Source organism: Orussus abietinus, unplaced genomic scaffold (genome assembly GCF_000612105.2).
Source record: "Orussus abietinus isolate OABI.00-Male unplaced genomic scaffold, Oabi_2.0 scaffold4, whole genome shotgun sequence".
Classification (NCBI taxonomy): Eukaryota; Metazoa; Arthropoda; class Insecta; order Hymenoptera; family Orussidae; genus Orussus; species Orussus abietinus.
The window spans coordinates 1,261,140-1,282,301 of record NW_019396014.1 but is presented as its reverse complement, the minus strand read 5'-3'; the positions used below and the strand labels follow the sequence as shown (position 1 = coordinate 1,282,301).

At 51.3% G+C, this 21,162-nt stretch overlaps 1 protein-coding gene across 1 annotated transcript; it reads left to right on the top strand.

Moving 5' to 3' along the window:
• The first annotated feature begins 1,245 nt into the window (after nucleotides 1–1,245).
• LOC105695770 lies at nucleotides 1,246–20,939 on the top strand. The gene is given in 31 exon segments (XM_023434598.1): nucleotides 1,246–1,412; nucleotides 1,925–2,109; nucleotides 2,197–2,315; nucleotides 2,490–2,709; nucleotides 2,969–3,142; nucleotides 3,233–3,312; nucleotides 3,443–4,043; nucleotides 4,338–4,664; nucleotides 4,761–4,817; nucleotides 5,158–5,332; nucleotides 5,406–5,647; nucleotides 5,650–5,843; nucleotides 10,044–10,189; nucleotides 10,831–11,098; nucleotides 11,638–11,781; nucleotides 11,854–12,036; nucleotides 12,237–12,491; nucleotides 12,563–12,733; nucleotides 12,800–12,986; nucleotides 13,529–13,795; nucleotides 14,491–14,771; nucleotides 14,860–15,054; nucleotides 15,122–15,230; nucleotides 15,351–15,530; nucleotides 15,619–15,737; nucleotides 15,854–16,030; nucleotides 16,123–16,310; nucleotides 16,431–16,694; nucleotides 16,770–16,909; nucleotides 17,115–17,336; nucleotides 17,429–20,939. Coding segments are annotated over 31 exon segments (6,216 nt in total). The 3' UTR covers nucleotides 17,608–20,939.
• Nucleotides 20,940–21,162: the final 223 nt, after the last annotated feature.

The following is a 21,162-nucleotide window of genomic DNA, read 5'->3' as shown; positions in this document are numbered from 1 at the left end:
ATCGCCATGGTTACGCCTGCCTGTATGCGCGCGCGACCACCCCGTCCGCCCGACGGCAAGTCGGACACGGCTAGGATTCGTCTCGGCCGAGTCGCGACCGGGAGCCGCTACTACGCCGCAGTGGTCGCGAGGATCCGCCCCGAATCCGCGATCGGCGATCGGCGAGCCGCGATTCGCGATCCGCGCCCGAGCAGAGGTTCGCCAGAGGCGTCGCGGCGCGTCCGACGAGGAAGGAGCGTATCGACCTCCGCGGGCGGTCGTCCGCAGCATCCATGCCGGACCCGGGGAGCCCCTGAGCCGCCGCCGCCGTCTCGCGTCGTCTCGGCCGCCCTCGACCCCTCGGCGACCCCTCGGTGACCCCCGGGCGCGCCATGCCGTGAGGGCTGCTCCGTCTCGGGCCTCCGGAAGCTTTTGCGTTTTCCTCCGCTCCACCTCCCGAGGGAGGGAGAGGGAGAGAGAGAGAAAGAGAGAGAGAGAGAGAGAGAGAAGGCGAGTTTCCCGGGCGAGGCGGGGCGCTCGGGATGGCCCTCCCGGACCGGTAGAGCGGCTCGTCGGGCGTCGCGAGCCCTCGCCCTTGGACGGCGTCTTCCGCGCGCGGTCGGCGGCCGGCCCGCCCACATCCGAGGCGCGCGCTCTCGGCGTCGGAGGTGAAATCGATACTTAGGAAGCCCGAGCCCCAGGAAGGAGGACTACTCGGGAAAGGGCGGGCCCCGGGCGCGTTTTTTCTCGGCGCAGCTCCGCGACGGCGGCGGTAAGGAGGCGGACAGCTCCCGGCGTCCCGGCGCGGAAGTTCGATCGGCCGCGACGATAAGGTCGAGGGGCGACCTTTGCCGACGCTCGGGCGTCGCGCCGCCGAGGCCGCCCTCGGGCGCGAACCGCTGACCCGTGCGAGTCCGTTCGGTCGAGTTCGCCGTGGGCGGGACTCGTTAATTTTAACCCTCTCGCCTCCCGGGTCGCCGGAGGAGAGCGCGCCGTGGACCCACCCGAACGGCCGGGAACTCGATCGAACCTCCCCGGGAGGACCGCGCGACGCTCTGACCCCTCTCGAATTGCAGGTAGCGGGGGACTCCCGGCGATCCGCTCGCGGGGGCAGGATGTGACGGAAAGGTCGCGCGGATCTTCTCCGAAGCCCCTGGTTCCCTCCGGGTGAAGGGTCGGTCGGTCGGTCGCGCGTCGGTCGCGCGTCGGGAAGGGTCGGAAGGGGAAGCGAGAGAGAGAAAGAGGGAGAGAGAGAGAGCGAGAGAGATGGGCAACAAGCTGTCCTGCAGCTGCGCGCCCCTTATCAGGCGGGCCTACCGCTACGAGGACTCGCCCTGGCAGCCGGTCAACAGGACCGGCGTCGGCCCCGGAGGAGGCCGCAGGGGGGACACAGGCCACTTGCTCAGGTGCGGAAGCTTAAGAGAGAGGAAGAGGTGCGCATACCATGCCATTCAGTCGTTCAACTTGGGAGCCCCTTTCCCTGGGACCCCGTCGGCCGATTTCCCTCCTCGTCTCGCCGACGACTTTCGTCGGCGGTTTCCGGACGCCCTGGGGTCCCCCGGAAACGGACTCCGAACGAGTCGCGGCGAGTCCTTCTCGATTCTTCTCGCGGATCTTCGAGGGTCCGATCCTCCCCCGCCCGCCCGTCGTTCGCACGTTCGATTGCACCGAGAAGAAAGAGGGGTATACCTGGCCGCCACTACGGGGAAATAGGCGACAAGCCGTTTATTCAGATCTTTACTATGGATGTGACGTACGGATATAGAAGGCGAGGACGCTACTCTGGAAAGATGCGACGGTCTTCCTTTCCGTTGTTGCATGTCGCATCCCTTGCAGGGATTGGCGCCCATTTTACCCCTGTGGTCGCTATCTATCCCACTCTTTTTTTTCTCTACATCCTATGTGGACCCGGAATGCGATGCATCGTAACGAGGAGGGGTTTCAGATTATGGGCCGAGGTCTTTCACGTCAGCTCCAGCGGCACCGGGACCTTTAAGTGGCAGCAGGTGTCCGAGGACCTGGTGCCCGTCAATATCACCTGCGTCCAGGACTCCCCAGAGTACGTCTTCCACATTACGGCTTACAACAGTCAGGTGGATAAGATTCTCGACCTGCGGCTCGTCCAACCAGGTAAACCAACGATGTCTTTCCTAGACCCTACATCATTGGACCATATCTTACCTGGAGCAAATGTTCGTCATCCTGATTCCATTCCAGGCACCAGGATCAGCCAGGCGTCCGAGTGTTTCGTGTATTGGAAGGATACGATGACCAATGACACCTGGGGGCTGAACTTCACGTCCCCCATTGACGCCAAACAGTTCCGAGAGTGCTGCGTAAGTTTTCCGGACCCGGCTCCGGTTTTTTAAGGCGATGCGAAAGCGCTTTCGAGGAGTAAGTCGTTAATGGAAGTTCTCTCAGGACTTGGTGATCGGAATCGGTTAGAAGTGATTGTCCAGCTAAACTCGACGAAAATGTTTGTCCTGCCTAAATTGATGGTCTGTCCGCAGTCTCCTTCGTCCAAGTTCTCGAGGAAGGCGTCATCTTCGTATTCGTTGAAGCTGGAGCCCCCAAATAAGCAGAAAATGAAGACTCGACGAAAGCCCGTCTCGACTCCTGCATCCCCGAGCAGATCCAAAGGACCGCAATGCACCTGCATGACGGCCGAGCAATTTGCAAGGCTCAGAAGTCAAGACCCCAGATACCGAGGTACTCGCTCTAATTCGACATGTATCAACAGTAGTTCCTTCCAAATCGTAGATCTTTCACCATGCGTCTCCACATCTTGCCAAGGAATTATCCCTCCCGTTAAACGAGACGTTTAAATTCGGTTTTGCTTACCGATTCGACTCCACTGGAGGAAAAATCGCCGATAAAATTTGTTTCGTTTATTGTGCTGATTTTTTTTATTTTTTTTATTAAATGCTATTTACCCGGTTGATTTTAAAATTCATCGCGCAGTAATGATACGTAGCTGTTGACACCGTAGGCGCTTCCACCCTGCCAAGAACTATGGCGAGATCGACGGAAATCGAAGTCACACCAGGTCGTGACAAAATTACTGCAGCCACTTCGAGTGCTTCTCTTTACGACAACGTCAACAACGCCAGTTCAACGCCAGGAAAAGCGGCCCGCAGTGGAGACTCGATCAAACAAAAGGACAAGCAGCAACAGCAGCAGCAGCAGCAGCAACAACAACAGCAGCAACAACAGCAGCAGTCTCAACAACAGCAGCAGCAGCAGCAGCAGCAGCAACAGCAGCAAAACGAAACGTGCCAAACTACACCAAAGACTTTCAACGTTGCCATCGGAACGGTCACCGTTGGATCCCAGGTAATTTCTTGACTTTTATCTCCATCAATTCGCTTTAACGAACCACCCTCTAGTAATCTGGGTGATTTCAAAGAGCTCCAAAGGAACCGTTTTGAGATTTCATTAACTTTACGATTACGTTTGACTTAAGATCGAAAGCCCAGAGGACAAGGGGACGACGATCTCGCCAAAGAAGTCGCAGAAGTCGCAGAACCAAGACACGTCCACTCGAGAAAACGGGACGGAGCGCGAATCTCTGAAATCGGAAGGGACTCAAGCAGGAGGAACTCTCCAGGGTAAATCGATGCGCAAGGAGCAACTGCATCACACCAAGTCGGCGGACTATACGGAGCTCGAGATGCAAAACGGCAACATATTCAACATCGTGAACAACAATCACAGTGCCCGGAAGTCGAAGAGCAAGAGCACCGACGACATGAGAATAGAGAATGCGCAGAACGGCGGCATCAGCTTGGACTCGAACACCTTGAAGAGGATGTTGAAGCCCATGACCAGTATAGACAGTCCGGTTACGTCGCCGGAAATGACCAGGAAGAGACACGTGCACCACGGTTACCATTATCACCCCAGTAACAATAATCTGCACAAGTACGTCGGTTCCGAGGCGGAAAACGAAAACTATGCCAACCCTTATCGGAGCGTGTACAACAACAAGTTTCAAGGGTCGAGGATGATGCACGAATCGGGCAGACAGTACACCGGTGCGATTACGGTCATACTTTATCATCTCTGCACTTGGTGTACACGAGGAGACAACGTTACGTCCATTCTTACGCTCCGGGCTTAATGAGATCATCGACGTTCCGCTGACCGCCTTCCAATTCCGGATAATTGAAAATGTCACCTTGTGTACACCAGTGTAATGATACGCATCCGAGGGTCGATTCTTCCGTTTTTACATCGCTCTCCGTATCGATCCGTCACGGTGCTTTCTGGAAGCGATGTGAAACCGCGAAAAACTGGCTCCGGATTTCTTTCACTAGGTTCACCCTGGGTCACGGTTCAATTGAAAAATATGATTTTAGCGCGTAATGCATTCATAGGTGACGTGTCCCCTCCGTCGGACAACGTAATTTTCGACAATCAGTGCTACGCGACGACACCGAGCTCCTCCAATGGGAACTCCGACATGGAGCAACCGAACATGCACTGCGGATCTCGTCGCTGCAACGGAGGGCAGATGTATCAACCACAAAACATGCAGTCGGTCTCTACCCCCGGAAGTCCGACCAGCAGGCTTCTCCTGGAGTACGAGATGCACCTGAGGAACACCCTGGCCAAGGGGATGGACGCCGAGAGCTACAGTCTGCACACCTTCGAGGCGTTGCTCACCCAGAGCATGGAGAATTTAGGTGACACCTCGTTCCTCCCTTGCAATCGTTGAACGACCCTTCGCGAAATGGAACCCTTCGTCGGCGAATCCTCTTTTCACCCTTGACTTCTTACAGAGTTCGCCGAGAACCTCCCGCTGAACGTCCAACGCACGCCGCAAGCTTCTCGAAGGCGTAAGCGCTTTTCATCCCCGAGTCTCCAGAAGACGAGATTACACGGGCACTAAAATAAAAGTCCAGTTAAAAGAACCAGAATTCCTGATATTTTAGCTCGATTAGATAGATACTTACCATTCTTCAAGTTGAAGGTATCAGATATTTCTAGTGAAATATTGTCTAGTTGCGTTAACACTTTTTTCGGTGATAACAACTAATGTTCCAGTCATGTTAATCAAACTTCGTGAGCAATGATATCTAGAAATCAGGCGCATCTGGTAACATTAACCGGCACTTTATTTTGAGGGTGGTGGGGAAGGAATTCCGCTGACTGACGCGAGGAAACGTCGTTTTCCAGGCTCGAGTTCCAACAACAAGTCATCGACGATGCCGCTGTCCTATCGATACTGCACCGAGAGGCAAAACAGCAAAGACCGTGACGGCTATTACAGCGACCGGAACGAAATCGCGCGAGAAAGACGGGAGCGAGACATGGAGCGAGATCGAGGATACCTCAGTGATTACAATTCAAGGTGGGTCCGCGCGTTTTGCGCTCAGTTTCCCTGAAATTCAGAGTTTTCCTGGCTAAACTGCGATTCCTAAAAGATGTGCCAGCTGTATTGGGGAATCGGCCCGGGCCCAGTGGTTCCGGCATTCGGACGGCTGGCAGTCAGGAAGTTCGACTCTCGGTTCCGGAGCCTCCAGCTCCATGAACCCTGGATACGCATCGCACAAAAGGGACTCCCCTTGGGATTCCCTTCCTTCTCTGAGACACGAAGGAAGCCTCAACGACAGCGGGTACAAGTCGAACCGAACGGATTCCTTCGAGCAGCGGTAAGATTCCTGGACCTCGAGAAGGAGGAAAAGCGGAAAATACGTCTGCGATGTGAACCCTTTGCTAATCACTGTTCCAGGGGCACATTCGACAGACAGGACAGCGTCAGGTCGGACTACATGTCGGACAGAGACGGCAGATACGGGATCGTGCAACAGGCGTCTCTCGAGAGCACGGATTCGAGGCTCTGCTATCTTACGTCTTCGGAGGTGAGTCGGTGGACATTTCCTCCCGGCGTCTGACCGTCCAAGGGGCACGTATCGACCGGGATTAAAGATCATCCCTAAGTTACAGTTTCCCTTAAAAAAAAAGAAACCAATGCCTCCAACATACGTGTCCCGCTGGACGGTCCAAATGCCCGTGGTTTTACCCCTCGATCGCTAAAATGTAAACCACTCCCAATATGCAGCTCTCGTGCACGACTCGTACCCGATAACGCGGTCGACGATTCGATTCACGTTACCATTGATAAATGGGTAAGGGCTAAATACGCCGAGTATCCTACTTCGTAGCAGCACCGAAGCTCGTATATAGGTCAATGGAGAGAGGGTGAGAATAGCGGTCCAATTATCTCTTCGCGACAACGACCGAGCTCATTTTTATACCAGAGACAATTGAAACGTCATCGAGGGTGGGGACTCTCGCGAAATGGCATCGGGTGGATGGGGGACATCGAGGCGGATTTCACCGAGGCGCCGTGCACGTGCCGGTCATTCGGGAAGCAGAGGGATGGATCGTTCGGGGAGGTTCGGGCGATTTCGGGGGTGATTTCCGGGGGTCGGCGAGCGCGGCCGAGTCTTGCCGAGTCCGGCCGAGTCGGGTCTCGAAGATGGCCGCGCTCGGCGTGGGCGGGCGAAGTTGGCGTCGGCGCGGGTTATTGATTCCGCGCGACCCCGGCTCGGCTCCGGCTCGGCGACGGCCCTCGGCTTAGTCCGGGAGGAGCGGAGCCGAGGCGCATCTCCGAGCACCCCGGAAGCTGCCCGCAGCTCGACCCCCGACGAGCTCGGGACCGCGACTCGCGCTCGACGGTCCCTGGCGGTCCCTGGCGGTCCCCGAAAACCCCCGAAGACGCCCGACGACCCCCGAGGGCCCTGCTCGGCTCTCGCCATGGCGCGCCGATGACCCAGATGAGACGCGACCACGCCGAAGCTGGGCGAAGCTCTCCGAGTCGAGGACGGGCCCCCGAACGGCCCCCGATCGATCTCGCCCCCCGTTCTCCGTTCTCCCTTCGACTCGTCCTTCCGTGACTATCTCGCGACCCGCTCGAATCCCGGCAGCTGGTGGCCGGTAAGTGGTCCCTCGAATCTCTCGTTTCCAAAGGTAAAGGGCCCCGCGCGTTAAGCAACGGCGTCAGCGCATCGGCCGATCGCGCTGCCGAAGTCGGACGCCATGTTGGATTTTCTGACACTCGATTGGCCGGTACTTCCGGCTGCCGTTGCGCTAACCGTTGGCGCGACGTATGCGCGACGGGATTATTCGCCGCTCGGTGCAGGTTTCGACGAGATTTCTACCCCCGACTTCTGCCCGGGACCATTTTGTGATCTTCGTCTATTGTCGGCGACCTCGACCTCCCAGAGTTCTCTGCGACTGTCGCGGATGATCTCCCCTAAGAATGGGAGAATTAGGTTTATGGATCGTTAGGCGCCCGGAGTAGGTGTTCAATGTGCAGAGGGTGCTGAGAAAATGTCTCGGATATAATGGAACGCGACTAGATTCGCATGGATCGGGACGATGGTTCTCCGGATATGCGACTCGGAGACTGTTCCACGAAGAAACGAAGGTCCCATCTTGAACGCGGGAAAGCCAAAGAAGCCGCCTTAATCGGGAGCTCTCGAGAGCTGAGCACGAGGAACCTTTCTCGAGCGAAGAGGCCATCCCCTTCGAGGCTTGTGGGACTCGGTAGAGCGAACGCTTCGTGATACGAATTGTATATAGTGCACCCGCGTTAATAAATGGCTCGATTTAATTAAGATACTTTAACGGAAGGTCGATATTCCCATTCCCATCGGAAGGCACGAACCGCGACGGTACACACGGTCGTCGCGAAACGCATCCATTAAATGCACCTTGCGCCAGATTACGCACGAAGGACAGTTCGCGAGTGCATCATTCGGGGTTGACGTTAACGACTGGTTCTGGAGAAACGGACAGAAAAACGAAGGGAAAGTAATTGCCGGCATTTTGCCATTAGCGGTATGCGATAGATCCGCACTACGCACCAGAATACCTGGAAAGCGTCTACCAGTTAAAAATTGGTAATTGGAAAGTGGAGGGATCGAAACGAGCGTCGAGGTATTGTCGGGATGTAAATGGAGTTGCGGTTCGAGTGGCGCCTTTTAAAGGGACGTCATTTGGAGAAATTGCTGGTGGGATCCTCTCCAGGAGTAATGAAATCCACGTCTCGTCCGAGAGGGACGGAAGGGCGAAGAGTAAGCGGAAATCAGGGGTGAACCCTGGGGCGTTATTGTCGAGGGCGATCGGGAATTCGTTCGACTTCCGGCTCGATGGAAGGAGAGACTTCCGGTCGGTGATCTCGCGTCCCTTCTCCACGAGGACTGCCGCCAAAGCATGGTAGATCCAATATGGCCACTGTCCCCGGAGTCTAATTTCGCCGAACGGCTCAGACCGAGCACCAGCTACACGGACCTTAGGACTCTGCATCGCAAGCAATGCAAGAAGTACTTCTGCCTCTGCAAACGACACACCATCAGCGTGATCTGCATCAACGAGACGAAAAAGCTCTACTGGTTCAACTGCAAGAGCATTCAGGATAAGGTCAACCCCGGACGCGGAGAGGGCTATTATTACAAGCTCCTCAAGATCATCGATGGAGCTCTTGACACCTGGGCACAGAGATATATCGGCGGCCTGAGCCACGTTAAAAAGGAGATCATGTTCAAGATCAACGGGACCTCCAAGAGGAACATGAAGCTGCTCAAGGAGGGCTGCTATTGTCACTACCATCCGCACGTCACCGCGGACATCTGCAACGCCGACTTTCTGAAGAGGGTCGTAAGTTCCGCTTTTCCAACTCCGAATTTCGCATCAGATGTCTTTCATAAGGCTTTTCAAAAACCACGCGTTCACTTCGAGTCATGATGGAATCCATGGGACCACGTGACGCGACATAACGTCACGTGGCGAAAAGATTCCCTTTGTGATTCCACATAAGGCAACTTAAGTTGTCTTTTCACTTGCTGCATGGCTGCAATTTTGGGTTTGAATATCTGGGATGACTAGTTCGGAATTATTTATCTCTCATCTATGACGACTATCTGTCGATTTTCAACCTATTGGAGCGTTTTGTTGCGGGGAACTTTGCAGCGACGCGGCTAGTGAAAAGGTACCTTTACCCTACGTGACGCTACGTCATGCGTACTGGACGTATGTTCTCCCTGAATGTTTAGTTAGTATCAAAAGCATCGTCGATCAGAGCGGTACGTCCTGCGGTAGTTAAGTGGGAGGAGAGACTGCAGTAGCAATTCGTCTAGGAAGAGAAAAGAAGGCAGAGAAATATGGTACATGACATCGCGATAGAGAATGTGAATTGTTTGGGGAATTTTGTCGGCTTGCCAATGAATACCATGCCGATGGTAATGGTAGCCAGTGAACTTTCGCATGTCGAAGAAAGAGTGCAATTTTAAAATACGATTTTGTAGAAGAGATTGTCGAGAAAACCATTACGACTTTTTCCCAAAGTGCCCGCGAATTGTGTTCATCGGTCAAATGTGTCGCGATCCGACGAAAACGTGACAAGCCATGGCCAGGAATTTATCTGTCCTTCAGAAACCAGGAATTTGTAGGCAGCCACATTTTCAAATCACGACGGATAGCGTCACGACGCGTACAGCTGGTGCAGGTTTACTCAACGTCGATATATAGGAAATAGTACGTTCAAAACTGCCCCACGTCACGACACAAAGCGTCACGTGGACCTTCTCGTAACATTAACCGTATCGATTGACAAAAAGCCGCCGACGCGAATACGAGTTAGGGCTCGTTCTCTCTCTCTCCCTTTCTTTAAATTGCGTCCAAAGGCTTCAGGAGACGTCTGGAAGTGACACTTGGGGAGCAACAACTTGTTACGGTTGTTGAATTTCTAAAGAGTTCCCTTACCATTGACGGTGCAAAGTCTCAGAGACGTATCAAAGGAGACGCCCTGAAGACTCTACGAGGGCTTTAAATTCGGAATCGCGAAAGCGTAACGTTAAAGGGTTCCATCATCAAACCCGTCCTGGATAGGTTCCAACTTTTATTAATCCTTCCTACAAGATTTCTTACGAATTTCGATTGGATCGACTTGACCCATTCCACTAAAAAAAGAAGGTCTCAAGGAAATATCATACATTACGCCGCTCGGGATAAATTAGATTTCGCGTTTTTGTACCTGTATTTCGAAATCCTTTCAGATGTCCGACGACGATCGAATGTCCCTGACGACTGCCGTAAGCGACGACGACGACGGGGAAAGTGCCATCAACTCGCCGTACCGCGGAAAACAGCCAGGAACCGCTGCGGCCTCCTTCAATTGCACCGGTGCAGTGCGCAAAGCAGGGTAAATTAAACTCCGTCTGGTTAATCCCGGCGAAAAACCGAGCAGCTTTAATGATTTACCTAGATTCGAGTCGTTAACGACGTGGACGTTTAGTTTAAAGCGATATGAAAGTGACACTCAGGAGCATCATGAAAGTTTCCGCATAACTGGGGGTACCGAGTCGTCCTACCACGTGGATATAGAATCCCTAAAGAAGGTCCTGACACTAGTGAAATATAATTTTGTATTTAAGAAAAGGAAATAAGAGGACATTTTCATGAAGAAATGTGAAAAATTGGAAATTTCACGGGGGTCAGGACCTACCTTAGAGGGTTCCGCGCCACGTGGTAGAATGTCAAACGATTCGGTACCTTCGGATAAATTAAATTTCAAACGAGCCGCCTTAAGGTGTTGATATCTCCAAATAGAAAGTTTTCGGCAGGAGTGCCTGCGCCGGAGGTTAAATTTCGAGATGGCGAGAGATTTTAATTCCGCTCGAACTTCGAAAAGGCTCGAATGTCGTTTACGTCGCGTGTCATAACGAAACCCGCGTCGCGATGCCGGCGGACGTTCCTGAAAGGCCCGTCTAGAGGTTGAAAAACCGAATTAGAAGCGACTCGGAAAAGGGCCGCCTCGATTGAAGGTGTCTCTCGGCTTTTCAGATTCCTCAGCGTAAAGAAATGGCTGCTGCGCAAGAAGCACCAGATAGAATTGGCCAGGAAACGCGGCTGGAAGGGTTACTGGGTCTGTTTGAAAGGAACTACTCTCCTTTTCTATCCTTGCGACTCCCACGAGAGCAGGGCCGTCGAGACGGCGCCGAAGCATCTGATCATCGTAGACGGCGCCATTATGCAGCCGATCCCCGAGCATCCTAAAAGGGATTACATTTTCTGCTTGAGCACGGCGTTCGGCGATGCTTACCTCTTCCAGGTGGGATGAAACGGACTAGCCGAGATTTTCATACCCTGGCCAGGATGTGCAAATCTCCCGCTCTCTGTACAAAATGAGACCGATACCGTTTTCAGCTGAACTACACTTTCTAACACTTCTATTTCATTAGTATTGTGCAAATAACATGGTACTGTACACGCTATAACCATTCTACTAATCAAACATATAATTTTTATAAAAAATATAATGTTAGATTACAAATGACGGACGCCGCCATGTTGCATTTTTATCACCCTTGCTTTCTGCGACGATAGTAAGGGTGTAACAAATCGAGGGCATAGTAGTCGCACCGTCAACCCAACACTGTTAATTTAGTGGTATTATTCTATAATAGTATGGTTGAGGGTAACCAGCTGAAATTGTTATCAGTTCGACGAAAGTTCGAAGTTGTATTGAGCATGATCTACCGGGGCAGAAACTTTGGAATTAGATTCCCATCTACATTGTTGTAATGTGCCGGGTGTCTATTCTCACCTCTGTCTTGGTTTTCCTTCCGTATTTACCTGGACGTGGTAAAGGCTCCGTGTCAAGTGGAACTGGAGAATTGGGTCAACAGCATTCACTCGGCGTGCGCGGCGGCGTTTGCCCGCCATCGAGGGAAGACCGGAACCCTCCACTTGCTGCAAGAAGAGATCTTCCGGCTGGAGAAGGCCATAGAGTCGGTAAGGTCAACGGGTGATCCGCGCCCTCGAAAGTCGAAGGCACTCTCCTCGACCGGGTGGTTCGTTTCTCAGGACCACAAGCTGAAGCACATGGCGGACCTGCAGCAGTCGGTGGTCTCCGATGTGGAGACCAAGCAACAGATCAACAACCAGATCGTCCAGTGGGAGGAAAACCTGGAGAGGCTGCATTGCGAGCAGTTCCGGCTAAGATGCTACATGGCCAGCTTGCAGAACGGGGAGCTTCCAAATCCAAAGGTGAAGAGAAACGCGACATTGGATGCTCGCCTGGGTATCGTCGCGAACCCTCGTCGAGTAAAGTAGCGAGTAAAGTATATCGACACCCCCTGCAGGGGGTGCCATAGGGTGCGCCGTTCCTCGATCCACCTTTTCCAGCTATTTTTGTAGAATCGTTCCGAGGAAGAAATAACCGTTCGTCCGGGTTTGACGTGCTTCAGAGCCTGCTGACGCACGTGTCGCGAGCGACCAAGCAGACCTTAAACAAGCTCGGGGTCTTCACCGTGTCGTCCTTCCATGCGTTCATCTGCGCCAGAAGTCCATCCTTGCTGAACAACCTCCTCGCCGGACGAGGCGCCACCAAGAGACGACCACCCTTGTTGTCCAGGTCGAATAGCGGGTCCAGCAGGAGGTCCTTGCAGATATCCTCAAGGGACGAGGAAAAGTCCGTCAAGGTCTCGGTGCCCGACAACCAGGTAACGAGACCTCCGTCTTCCGGGTGTCGAGACCTAGAGAGAAGGAGCATCATCGAAACTTCCATTTGCAGCTCGTCTCGGTGTTCCTGAGGGATGGCATGACGGTGGAGGAGTTTCTGGCCAGTGCCTGCAGCAGGAAGGGTCTCAGCCCCATGGAACACTTCGTCCGGGTGAAGAAGCGTCGCGACATGGAGGACCACAACTACTTCGTTCCCCACCGAACGGACTCCATAGAGACCTACGTTAGTAGTAGATTAACGAGCCCCAGGACGTCGACTCGATGTATCGACCTGCCTTTCTCTCCTCAGCTCCACACCCACGAAGTGGTGGAGGTCTGCGCCAAGATCCTTTACCAGGTCGAGCTGCAGCGGAACACCCTGGAGCAGATGTGGGGATTCTCCGTGGAGGCGGAGCTGATCGAGAACGCGGACCGTCAGGATGAGCTCTGTTGCTACGTCAGCAGGGTGGAGGACAAGAGCGTCGCGATGCAGAACGGTACGTTCCCCCGGCCTCGTTAACTCGAGAAGGAGGAATCTCTTTGAGGAAGGAGGAGTGAATGTTTCCGGGAGAGCGAGCTAGAACCGACCGGCAGGGGCATCCGCTCGCAACGCCTCCTTCCGAGGACGGCGACGCGGATCCTCCGTCGAGCCGAGCCAACGCTCCGATGTATCCATCGCGGATCGACTTTTCATAACTTCCGACTCGGTGATCAAGCGGAGCAGCTTCGACGCTCTGCTGTTTCCGTGTGACCGGACGCGGGGTATCTTTACCGCGTGCGTGCCACACGCACCTACGAACATTCCTCCTACATGCGATGAGTCCTTAATCTTGGTCTCGCGTACTCGAGTCTTGGTCTTGCTCGAGGGGATCTTGGTTCGCCACGGTCTGATGATGGACTTGGTTTTGCAAAAAGTGCGAGACCAAGCCTGGAAAACCGAGACCAATTTTACTCATCGCTCCTCGTTTGCTATCGGGCGGCTATTTCCCTCGATTCGCGGCCACTAATCCCGCTAATCATCGATACTCGATGCTTCCAGGGATTATCAAGAGCGACGAGATCATGGTGATCAACGGGGCCATCGTCAGCGACCTGGACATGATGTACCTCGAGAGCGTGCTCCAAGAGGAGCTAGCCTTGTGCATGATGATGCGCTCTTCCAGAACCGAGCCCCCGGATCTCTCCGGCATCATGAGGGTCACCGACGAGATCATCGAGAGTTTGGTTTGTCCACCACCGCCTTCGGATCCACCCGTTATCAGCGAGGAGATGATCTCCGGCCTCATCGTCCCTGCTCCGGGATGGAGTAAGTCGCTGCTTAGAATCTTCCCAGATGCTCACCTTTAAGGTGATGCGGAAGTAGCATTTGAGAGGTGAATCGTTCGTGAAGCTTTTCTGCAAACGACGTACCGAATCGTTTGAAACTTCACCACATAAACGCGAAAGCTCTATGGACGGTCGTGACAGCCATGAAATTTTGTTTTTTATCAAAGATTTAAATAAATGTCTGTAAAGGAATTTAAAAGGACCTTCCTTAGGGTCTCCAAATTCACGTGGTAAGGGTTGAAACGATTCGAAAGACCCAGCTCGAGGAGAAGCTTCATAAACCAGACCTCTCTGACGCCTGTTTCGCGTCACCTTAACGATCGACCATTTCGAGGGATCTTCGCAAAGTACCAGTTCCTATTTCCTAAGACGAATGCGTTTGCGTGAGTCCTTCTGTGACAAACGACGAGAACGAACGTCCTGCTGCATTCTCTTTCCTCGTATCTAAAAATACTACATTTGGGCGCATGTAGGTCTTGCCAAATCGATTAATGTGACCTACTTAGTTATATACCCGCCACGGCTTACGGCAGTAAAATATACTGGCAAGGTTTCAAAGAGATAGAACGAATGCGTCCTTGTAACGTATCATTAAACTAGGAGCCTAGCGAGAATTTAATTATATATATTCCTTTATTGATAACGATTCGAGCTCATGCGAGGAAGTTTTCCCAGGTAAAGGGGGCATGCTTCAAGAGTGCTCCGCCCTCTCGCATTTGGACAATGGGAAGCAAACTTCGAGGACAAATTCCTTCGAGATAGAGAACCTGTTGAAAACTGCCGAGCAGGTCACCGGGATTTGTCGGTCCCCAGGAGAGACCCGGAAGTCCAGCCCGACCGGAAGCGTGGTCAGCTCTCAGTCGCAAACTTTGACCCCGAGTAGGCAGCTGAGCGACGCTGAAAAGCTCAAGAAAGTGATCCTAGAACTAGTGGAAACTGAGCGAACTTACGTCAAGGTAACCCTCCCCATGCTCTTGGAAAATTACGTTCTCTTCTTACATTCGATACGCAGTTAAATTTCATTGTCAAACGGGACTATTGCAGAATTTGAATAACTTGCTGGAGAATTACCTGGAGCCTCTGAAGCGCGAAACCTTCCTGTCGAATGCCGAGATAAACGCGCTCTTTGGGAACATCCAGGAGATCGTCACCTTTCAGCGACAGTTTCTGCAAAATCTGGATCATGCCGTCGAGATGGAAGCGGACTTCAGCAATTTTGACCATCCAAGTCAATTTAAGGTGACGAGCATGACACTTGTAAATTCGTTCGGTGGACCGAGGTCTAATGCAAGTTTTAACGTTGCAGGGTGTCCTCTTTTCCATTGGAAGTGCCTTCTTATACTATGTAAATCACTTCAAGCTATACAGCTCGTTCTGTGCCAGTCACTCGAAGGCTCAGAAAGTTTTACATCCCAGTGAGTGGAAGCTCTTATATTTTTCCTACGTATTTGTTGGGAGACTTCTCTTCAAATATTTTTTTTTTTTACTTAACAACTGATCTTAAAAATGTATATTAATATGCATTCTTCGCGTAGATGAGGGTAATCAAGCCTTGCAAGAATTTTTGTCGGCGAGGAATCCAAGGCAACAACACTCCTCGACCCTCGAGTCGTATTTAATCAAGCCTATTCAAAGAATATTAAAGTATCCGTTGCTGCTGCAACAGCTGAGAAACCTCACGGATGAACAAAGCGAAGAACACCAGCACCTGATCGGTAATGCGCGAACGCGAGCCTGAACATTTCATGTTTCAATGTATAATTCTAAAGTGAATATCTAATCGCTTCGATTTATCAACTTCAGAGGCCCTTAAGGGAATGGAAAAAGTAGCCGAGCACATAAACGAAATGCAACGAATCCACGAAGAGTACGGGGCTATTTTCGACCACTTATTTAGGCAACACCAAAAGTCCTGCAAACAAGTGAGTACCATATCCTTTATTAGAAACTATCTTATTGATTAGGACTTCCGATATGTGTGTGGGAAATATTTAATCGTGAATTTACTGTAACTCTACGTAAGTTTTTGGCATTTCAGCCGATTGATCTAAGTCCCGGAGACTTGCTGTACTACGGTGGAGTCGAGTGGCTGAACATTTCCGATTTTCTTGGGAAAATCAAAAAGGGACTCGAGCTGCACGCCATGTGCTTCGTCTTTAAATCCGCAGTAGTGTTTCTGTGCAAGGAGAGGTTAAGGCAGAAGAAGAAGCTCATGGTGAGGGCGACAAAAGGCCGGACGCCCCAGCGTCCATTTCCTTCCGCAGAGCTTCTCAGAGTTTCTCACTGATTTTTTTCTCTGACTTTCAGGGTGTCTCTACGAAAGCAAACTCCAGCGAGGTAGAAATCATTCGCTACCAAGTCTTAATCCCCGTGACAGAAGTCCAAGTCAGGGCGAGCTCTGCTAAGGACATGGAGTCGCACTTCTTGTGGGAATTGATACACTTGAGGAGTCAATTGCAAAGGCGATCCGAAAAAGTCTACGTTCTGTCCAACAGGTGATATGGATCACTCGTCTACTCGAGATCATTTCCTTCCAGAGCGTCAATCTCATCCCAATCCCAGCCCATGAGTAATTAAATAAACCATCGTACAATCAACGTACTCCTTGATTTCAGCACGACGGAGTTCCGAAACGCCTTCCTGAAGACCATCCGTCAGATAATTCGCGAGTCCGTGAGAAACATGAGCATCCCATCGACGAAACAGAATCTCAATCAGCCCCCCATGTCGATTTCTCCTCGCCTCTCGAGCGGCCATGTGGAGAAGTTTGACAAACACGCGGTACAAAGTCAAGTCCAAAACGGAAACGGCACCGGCCCGAGTTCCGGGACCCTCTCGAAAAGGGCGGCCAAGCAACAGCAGCACCAGCACCAGCACCAGCACCAGCATCAACAGCAACAGCAGCAGCAACAGCAGCGAGAGCAGCAGCAGCAGCAGCAACAGACTTCGGCCAGCACGCACAAGAGAAAGTACAGTCATTCGAAGCAAGATCGCGACCAGGATGGCGCGGAGGCGAAGGACGCGGAGGAACCGGCCGTCATCTGCCAACAAACGGCTTTTCGGTCAAGAAGCAAAACCATTAGCGACACCTCAGGTTCGTCCAAGATCTAAAAGCCTAAGGGTCAGCAAAACGGCGGACCGCGAGGCAGAGGTTCTCGTAGACGCGAGGGATAAGGTGACGTACTTGGTCGCGTAGCTCGAAATAGCGAAGTTTTCCGTCTAACGAACGTGTCGGTGTCCTGGCTCGGATATCAGCCTCGACGAAACGTATGACGCGGTCTCACCGAGTCCGTTTCTAGGTGAGGTAAAGATCGATGTGGACTCCGGCGCTAAGTCCGAGGGCGAGGAAGACTCGCAGGCTTTTTTAGGTGAGAAAAAAGCCAACTTGGGCCGCACGCCGAATCACCTGACATTGAGCACGACCTCGACCATTTCGGCTGGGAGCACCGGAAGTCAAGCCAGACTGATCCAATCCTCGCACCAGCCCGAGAATTACCAGCCCATCGTGATCAAAGACCTCGGTAAAGGAAGAATATCTCTCTTTTTTATCGCCATATCGCTTGGATCGAGCCAACCTCGACGTTAATTACTCCTTACTTCTTTCTGCCATCAGGTTCGCCCGTCTGGAAGCCGCGGGAGTTGCCATCGCTGGGAGAGGCGACGACTTTGCCGCGAAAGGGGAAATCGGCGGGCGAATTTGCGGAGATGAGCTCGGCACATAGCGCCTCGCGGAAATCTCTCGTAGAAATCAATAATTGTGCTCAACAATCTAACGTTAATAATCACGTTTAATTCGGCCCCGTTGGGCGAGGTGAAGCCTCGCCCCGGGAAGATTCTTTCAAACCGCGGAAAGGATGGACCCGATGGCCAAACGATACATTTTCCTCGGGATTTCCTACCCGATGTACGATGCGTTTCAAAGTTACCTCCTTATTATTTGCCAATGAATCGACCACTAGAATGTGGGACGGCATGATCACCCTTCGCGGTCGATTCGAATTGAAAGAAATCTCGTACGATATCAAGGAGAGCCATTTGATCCCATTGCCTGTAACAACCCCTTCGCGATCCTCCCTTCTTGCATACTAATTGCGAGGGTCCTTACCCTCTTGAAATTCCATAATTCTTCTTTGAAAGGACGATTAACCAAGCGATAACGTTATAGGATCGAGCCTCCGTAATCGCTGCATATTGCATTTCCATAACATGTGTGTTCGATCGAGGAGAGGATTCATAGGAACGTTAAATGGCGTCCTTAAGTGTCATTACCGACCTCGATTGCCGTTTCCGGGTTATCGGCACGCTCTGGAAGAGCGATAACGAGTCCATTTAATCTAGCCGAGCGCCGATCGTAATCGCGCCCTATTAATCGACCTCCCTTATCGGCATTACTTATCCTCGGGATAAATGCATCGCGACATTCGGTCCCTCCTCTCTGCCGTTCCTAGCATTATTATGAGATACTATGTAACACACTTAACGTTAGTACTCTTTGCTGTCCGGGCTGCGTACGAATCGTGGCAATATACCTATGTCCGTTCTTCGAATTCAGTCAAGTTGATTTCCAGTTGTCTTCCACTTATATCGAGTGTCACGCCGAGAAGAGCCCAAGAAAGGGGACGAAAACGGGGCAGCGGATCTTAGCGAGCGCGAAATTCGAATTTCGAGGTCTCAGCTTATCAATCCGCTATCTCATTACCTCTATACTTTACAAGCGACCGCTCGAGCGCGTTTGCATCCTCGACAATTGGTCCCGTTTCGTTGTACTCGATTTCTTAGCAAGACTCATGATTTGCAATCCGACGCGCTTCGTACTTTACCTCGAGGTGGATTCGAGTTTTCGTTTGATTTATCTGTGATATCGGCAAGGTATTCCGTTAAGTTAGGGGATAACTTTAATTCGAGTTAGAAGGGCACGATGTTAGACTGGGTTCGTTCGACTCGATGGAAAGGGATCGGCCGAGAATACGAAGGAACACAGGGATTCGGCTCCCGGAGCTCGTCTTGGTCTTCCTCGTGACCTTGAAATTAGAACTCTTCCTCCGACAGTTCCGGACAGCATCCGAGATGGTCGACTCTGTATATAATGTAATAACGATAACTATTAACGGCGCCGATCTCGATGGCGATCCGGATAGAGTTATGGGTATCGCTATCGAGGCGGCGTTTCCGACCGACTAAGGTCGACTTAAGCTCGTTTACGCGCACGAATCCGCCGGAATTTTTTTCACTCTTTTCCCACGCATCACTTGTCTCGTTGCGTAAGCGTAAACGCTCCTCTGGTCGCGTGCATCGGTTTAACGATTTATCAAAGAGGGATTTTCCCGACACAGCCTGCCGTTCCGTGTACGGGACTTCAAGTACCCAGAAATATTGAGCAACTTCTCGGAAAGTGTAATATTAATTGAACAATAGGAACGAGTTATCTAATGCAGAGAGGTTTACGCTTAACGGCGGAAAGTCCTTCGCAAGGACTTATCAGCGGTCATACGGAGATTAAAGATTTAACGAGTACGCCTCTCGCGGAGGAGGCTCTTACGTTGGAGGAAATATCGGAGAAAGGGTGGAAAAAGGTGAAAAAGATGGGGCGACCAATGTGCGATAACGACGTTAGGCTTAAACGTTAGGTCGGCGAACCGGGCGAGCTTAACGCGACGTCATACGAGCGCCTGACTTGCGCAGGAAATAACACTCGAATTGATATATGAAACTAAGGATATCTGGAAACTATGTAACCTTGTTAATTGATATATTGCGATAAGAAGTAACGATGTCGGAGATTATTTCGTGTAAATTAGAAGGCAGAAAGTATCGATATACCTTAACTATAGGAGCATCTCTGCGTAAGATTAAGATACACATAGATAACACGATGTTAATTAGTTTGCAGCACGTGGCATCCTTCGAGTGACTTAAAGTCGGTACGCTCGTATTGAACGATTAAACGACCGAGAGCAGACTCATCTCGGCGGAAGGGTTGGAAACTTCCCTTAGCGCGTTCGCTTATTCGCTTCTTTACCTAAGTCCTTCGCTATCGATGGCAATTCTTAACCTGGGTTTAACGAAATCTCCCTTCTCGACCAAGAGTTAAGTTAAAGTGGGCTCGTGAGTGATCGGTGATCGATCGCGATGCCAATAACCACGTCGATAGTTGATTCGATCGTCCTTACAACCCTCGTATGGGCAACCTTAAATTCGATCTTAATCGTAAGAGATGTCAGAATCAATTTCGACAGAAGTTTCCGACGGAAAGTATTGTAACATCTTCCTTTGACATCGATACAATGCCAATAACCACGTCGATAGTCCTTACAACCCTCGTATGAGCAACGTTAAATTCGATCTTAACCGTAAGAGATGTCAGAATCATTTTCGACAGAAGTTTCCGGCGGAAAGTATTGTAACATCTTCCTTTGACATCGATACAATGGAACTTTTGGTAGAGATTGCGAACCATGGGATGATTAAAGGCCAAGACTAGGCACGGACATCCGAGGGAGTTCGAAAATTCCTTGTCAAAATCCGCCGAAACGCGTATTCCCTAATTTCACGCTGGAAGGATGTTCATCCTTGATGAATGATCGACTGGACGTATTCCCCGGTTTCATTAGTCTTCCACGAGTATTGGCATTTTCGTCGATTTTGACAATATCTTTTTGAACGCGCTTTTTCTCCTCTCGTCGAGTTCTGTCGGGGCACGAGACCGTGCTAGCGTAAACTCTTAAAATACTCTCCATAATTATGTATGAAAGTAATGACCTGCAAGGTGGAAACGCGCAATGGCTTCGGCTCGAAAGAAAGCTACGATGCGACCGGTCTCTGCTCAATATATTTATAAAGTAATCGTCTAGAATACTCGTGTATCTCGGTGGGGAAATGTTAGAGACAGGGAACGCTACCGAAAGATTCGAAATACGTAACATTGACGCCTTGCCTTTCCATTCGGCGACATGGCAAGCCATTAAATACATACACGGAGAGAAGCTAAATCGCCGCTCGACAGAACTTGCCTCGAGGAACCACAAAGACTCCTTTTAAATCGCTCTAACAAGGAAGGTATCCCAGATCAACCTCTCCGATTTCATTTCTTTTACAATATGTCATAGTAGACTAAAAACTAATCGACACGTATTTTTTTTTATCCGCCATTAAACACTTTAAGGGGGTGAAACCACCATCCAAAGTAAGGCATGTTTCACCTACAAGAACATAATATTTTTCACCCAACCCACCTGGAAAAGCTTTATCATATCGAGAAATGAGAAATATAATTTTCTGAATTAAAAAAGAAAAATAATTAAGAGGTGAGCCACCCCTCACAGGCCTCACCTTGGATGACGGTTCCAC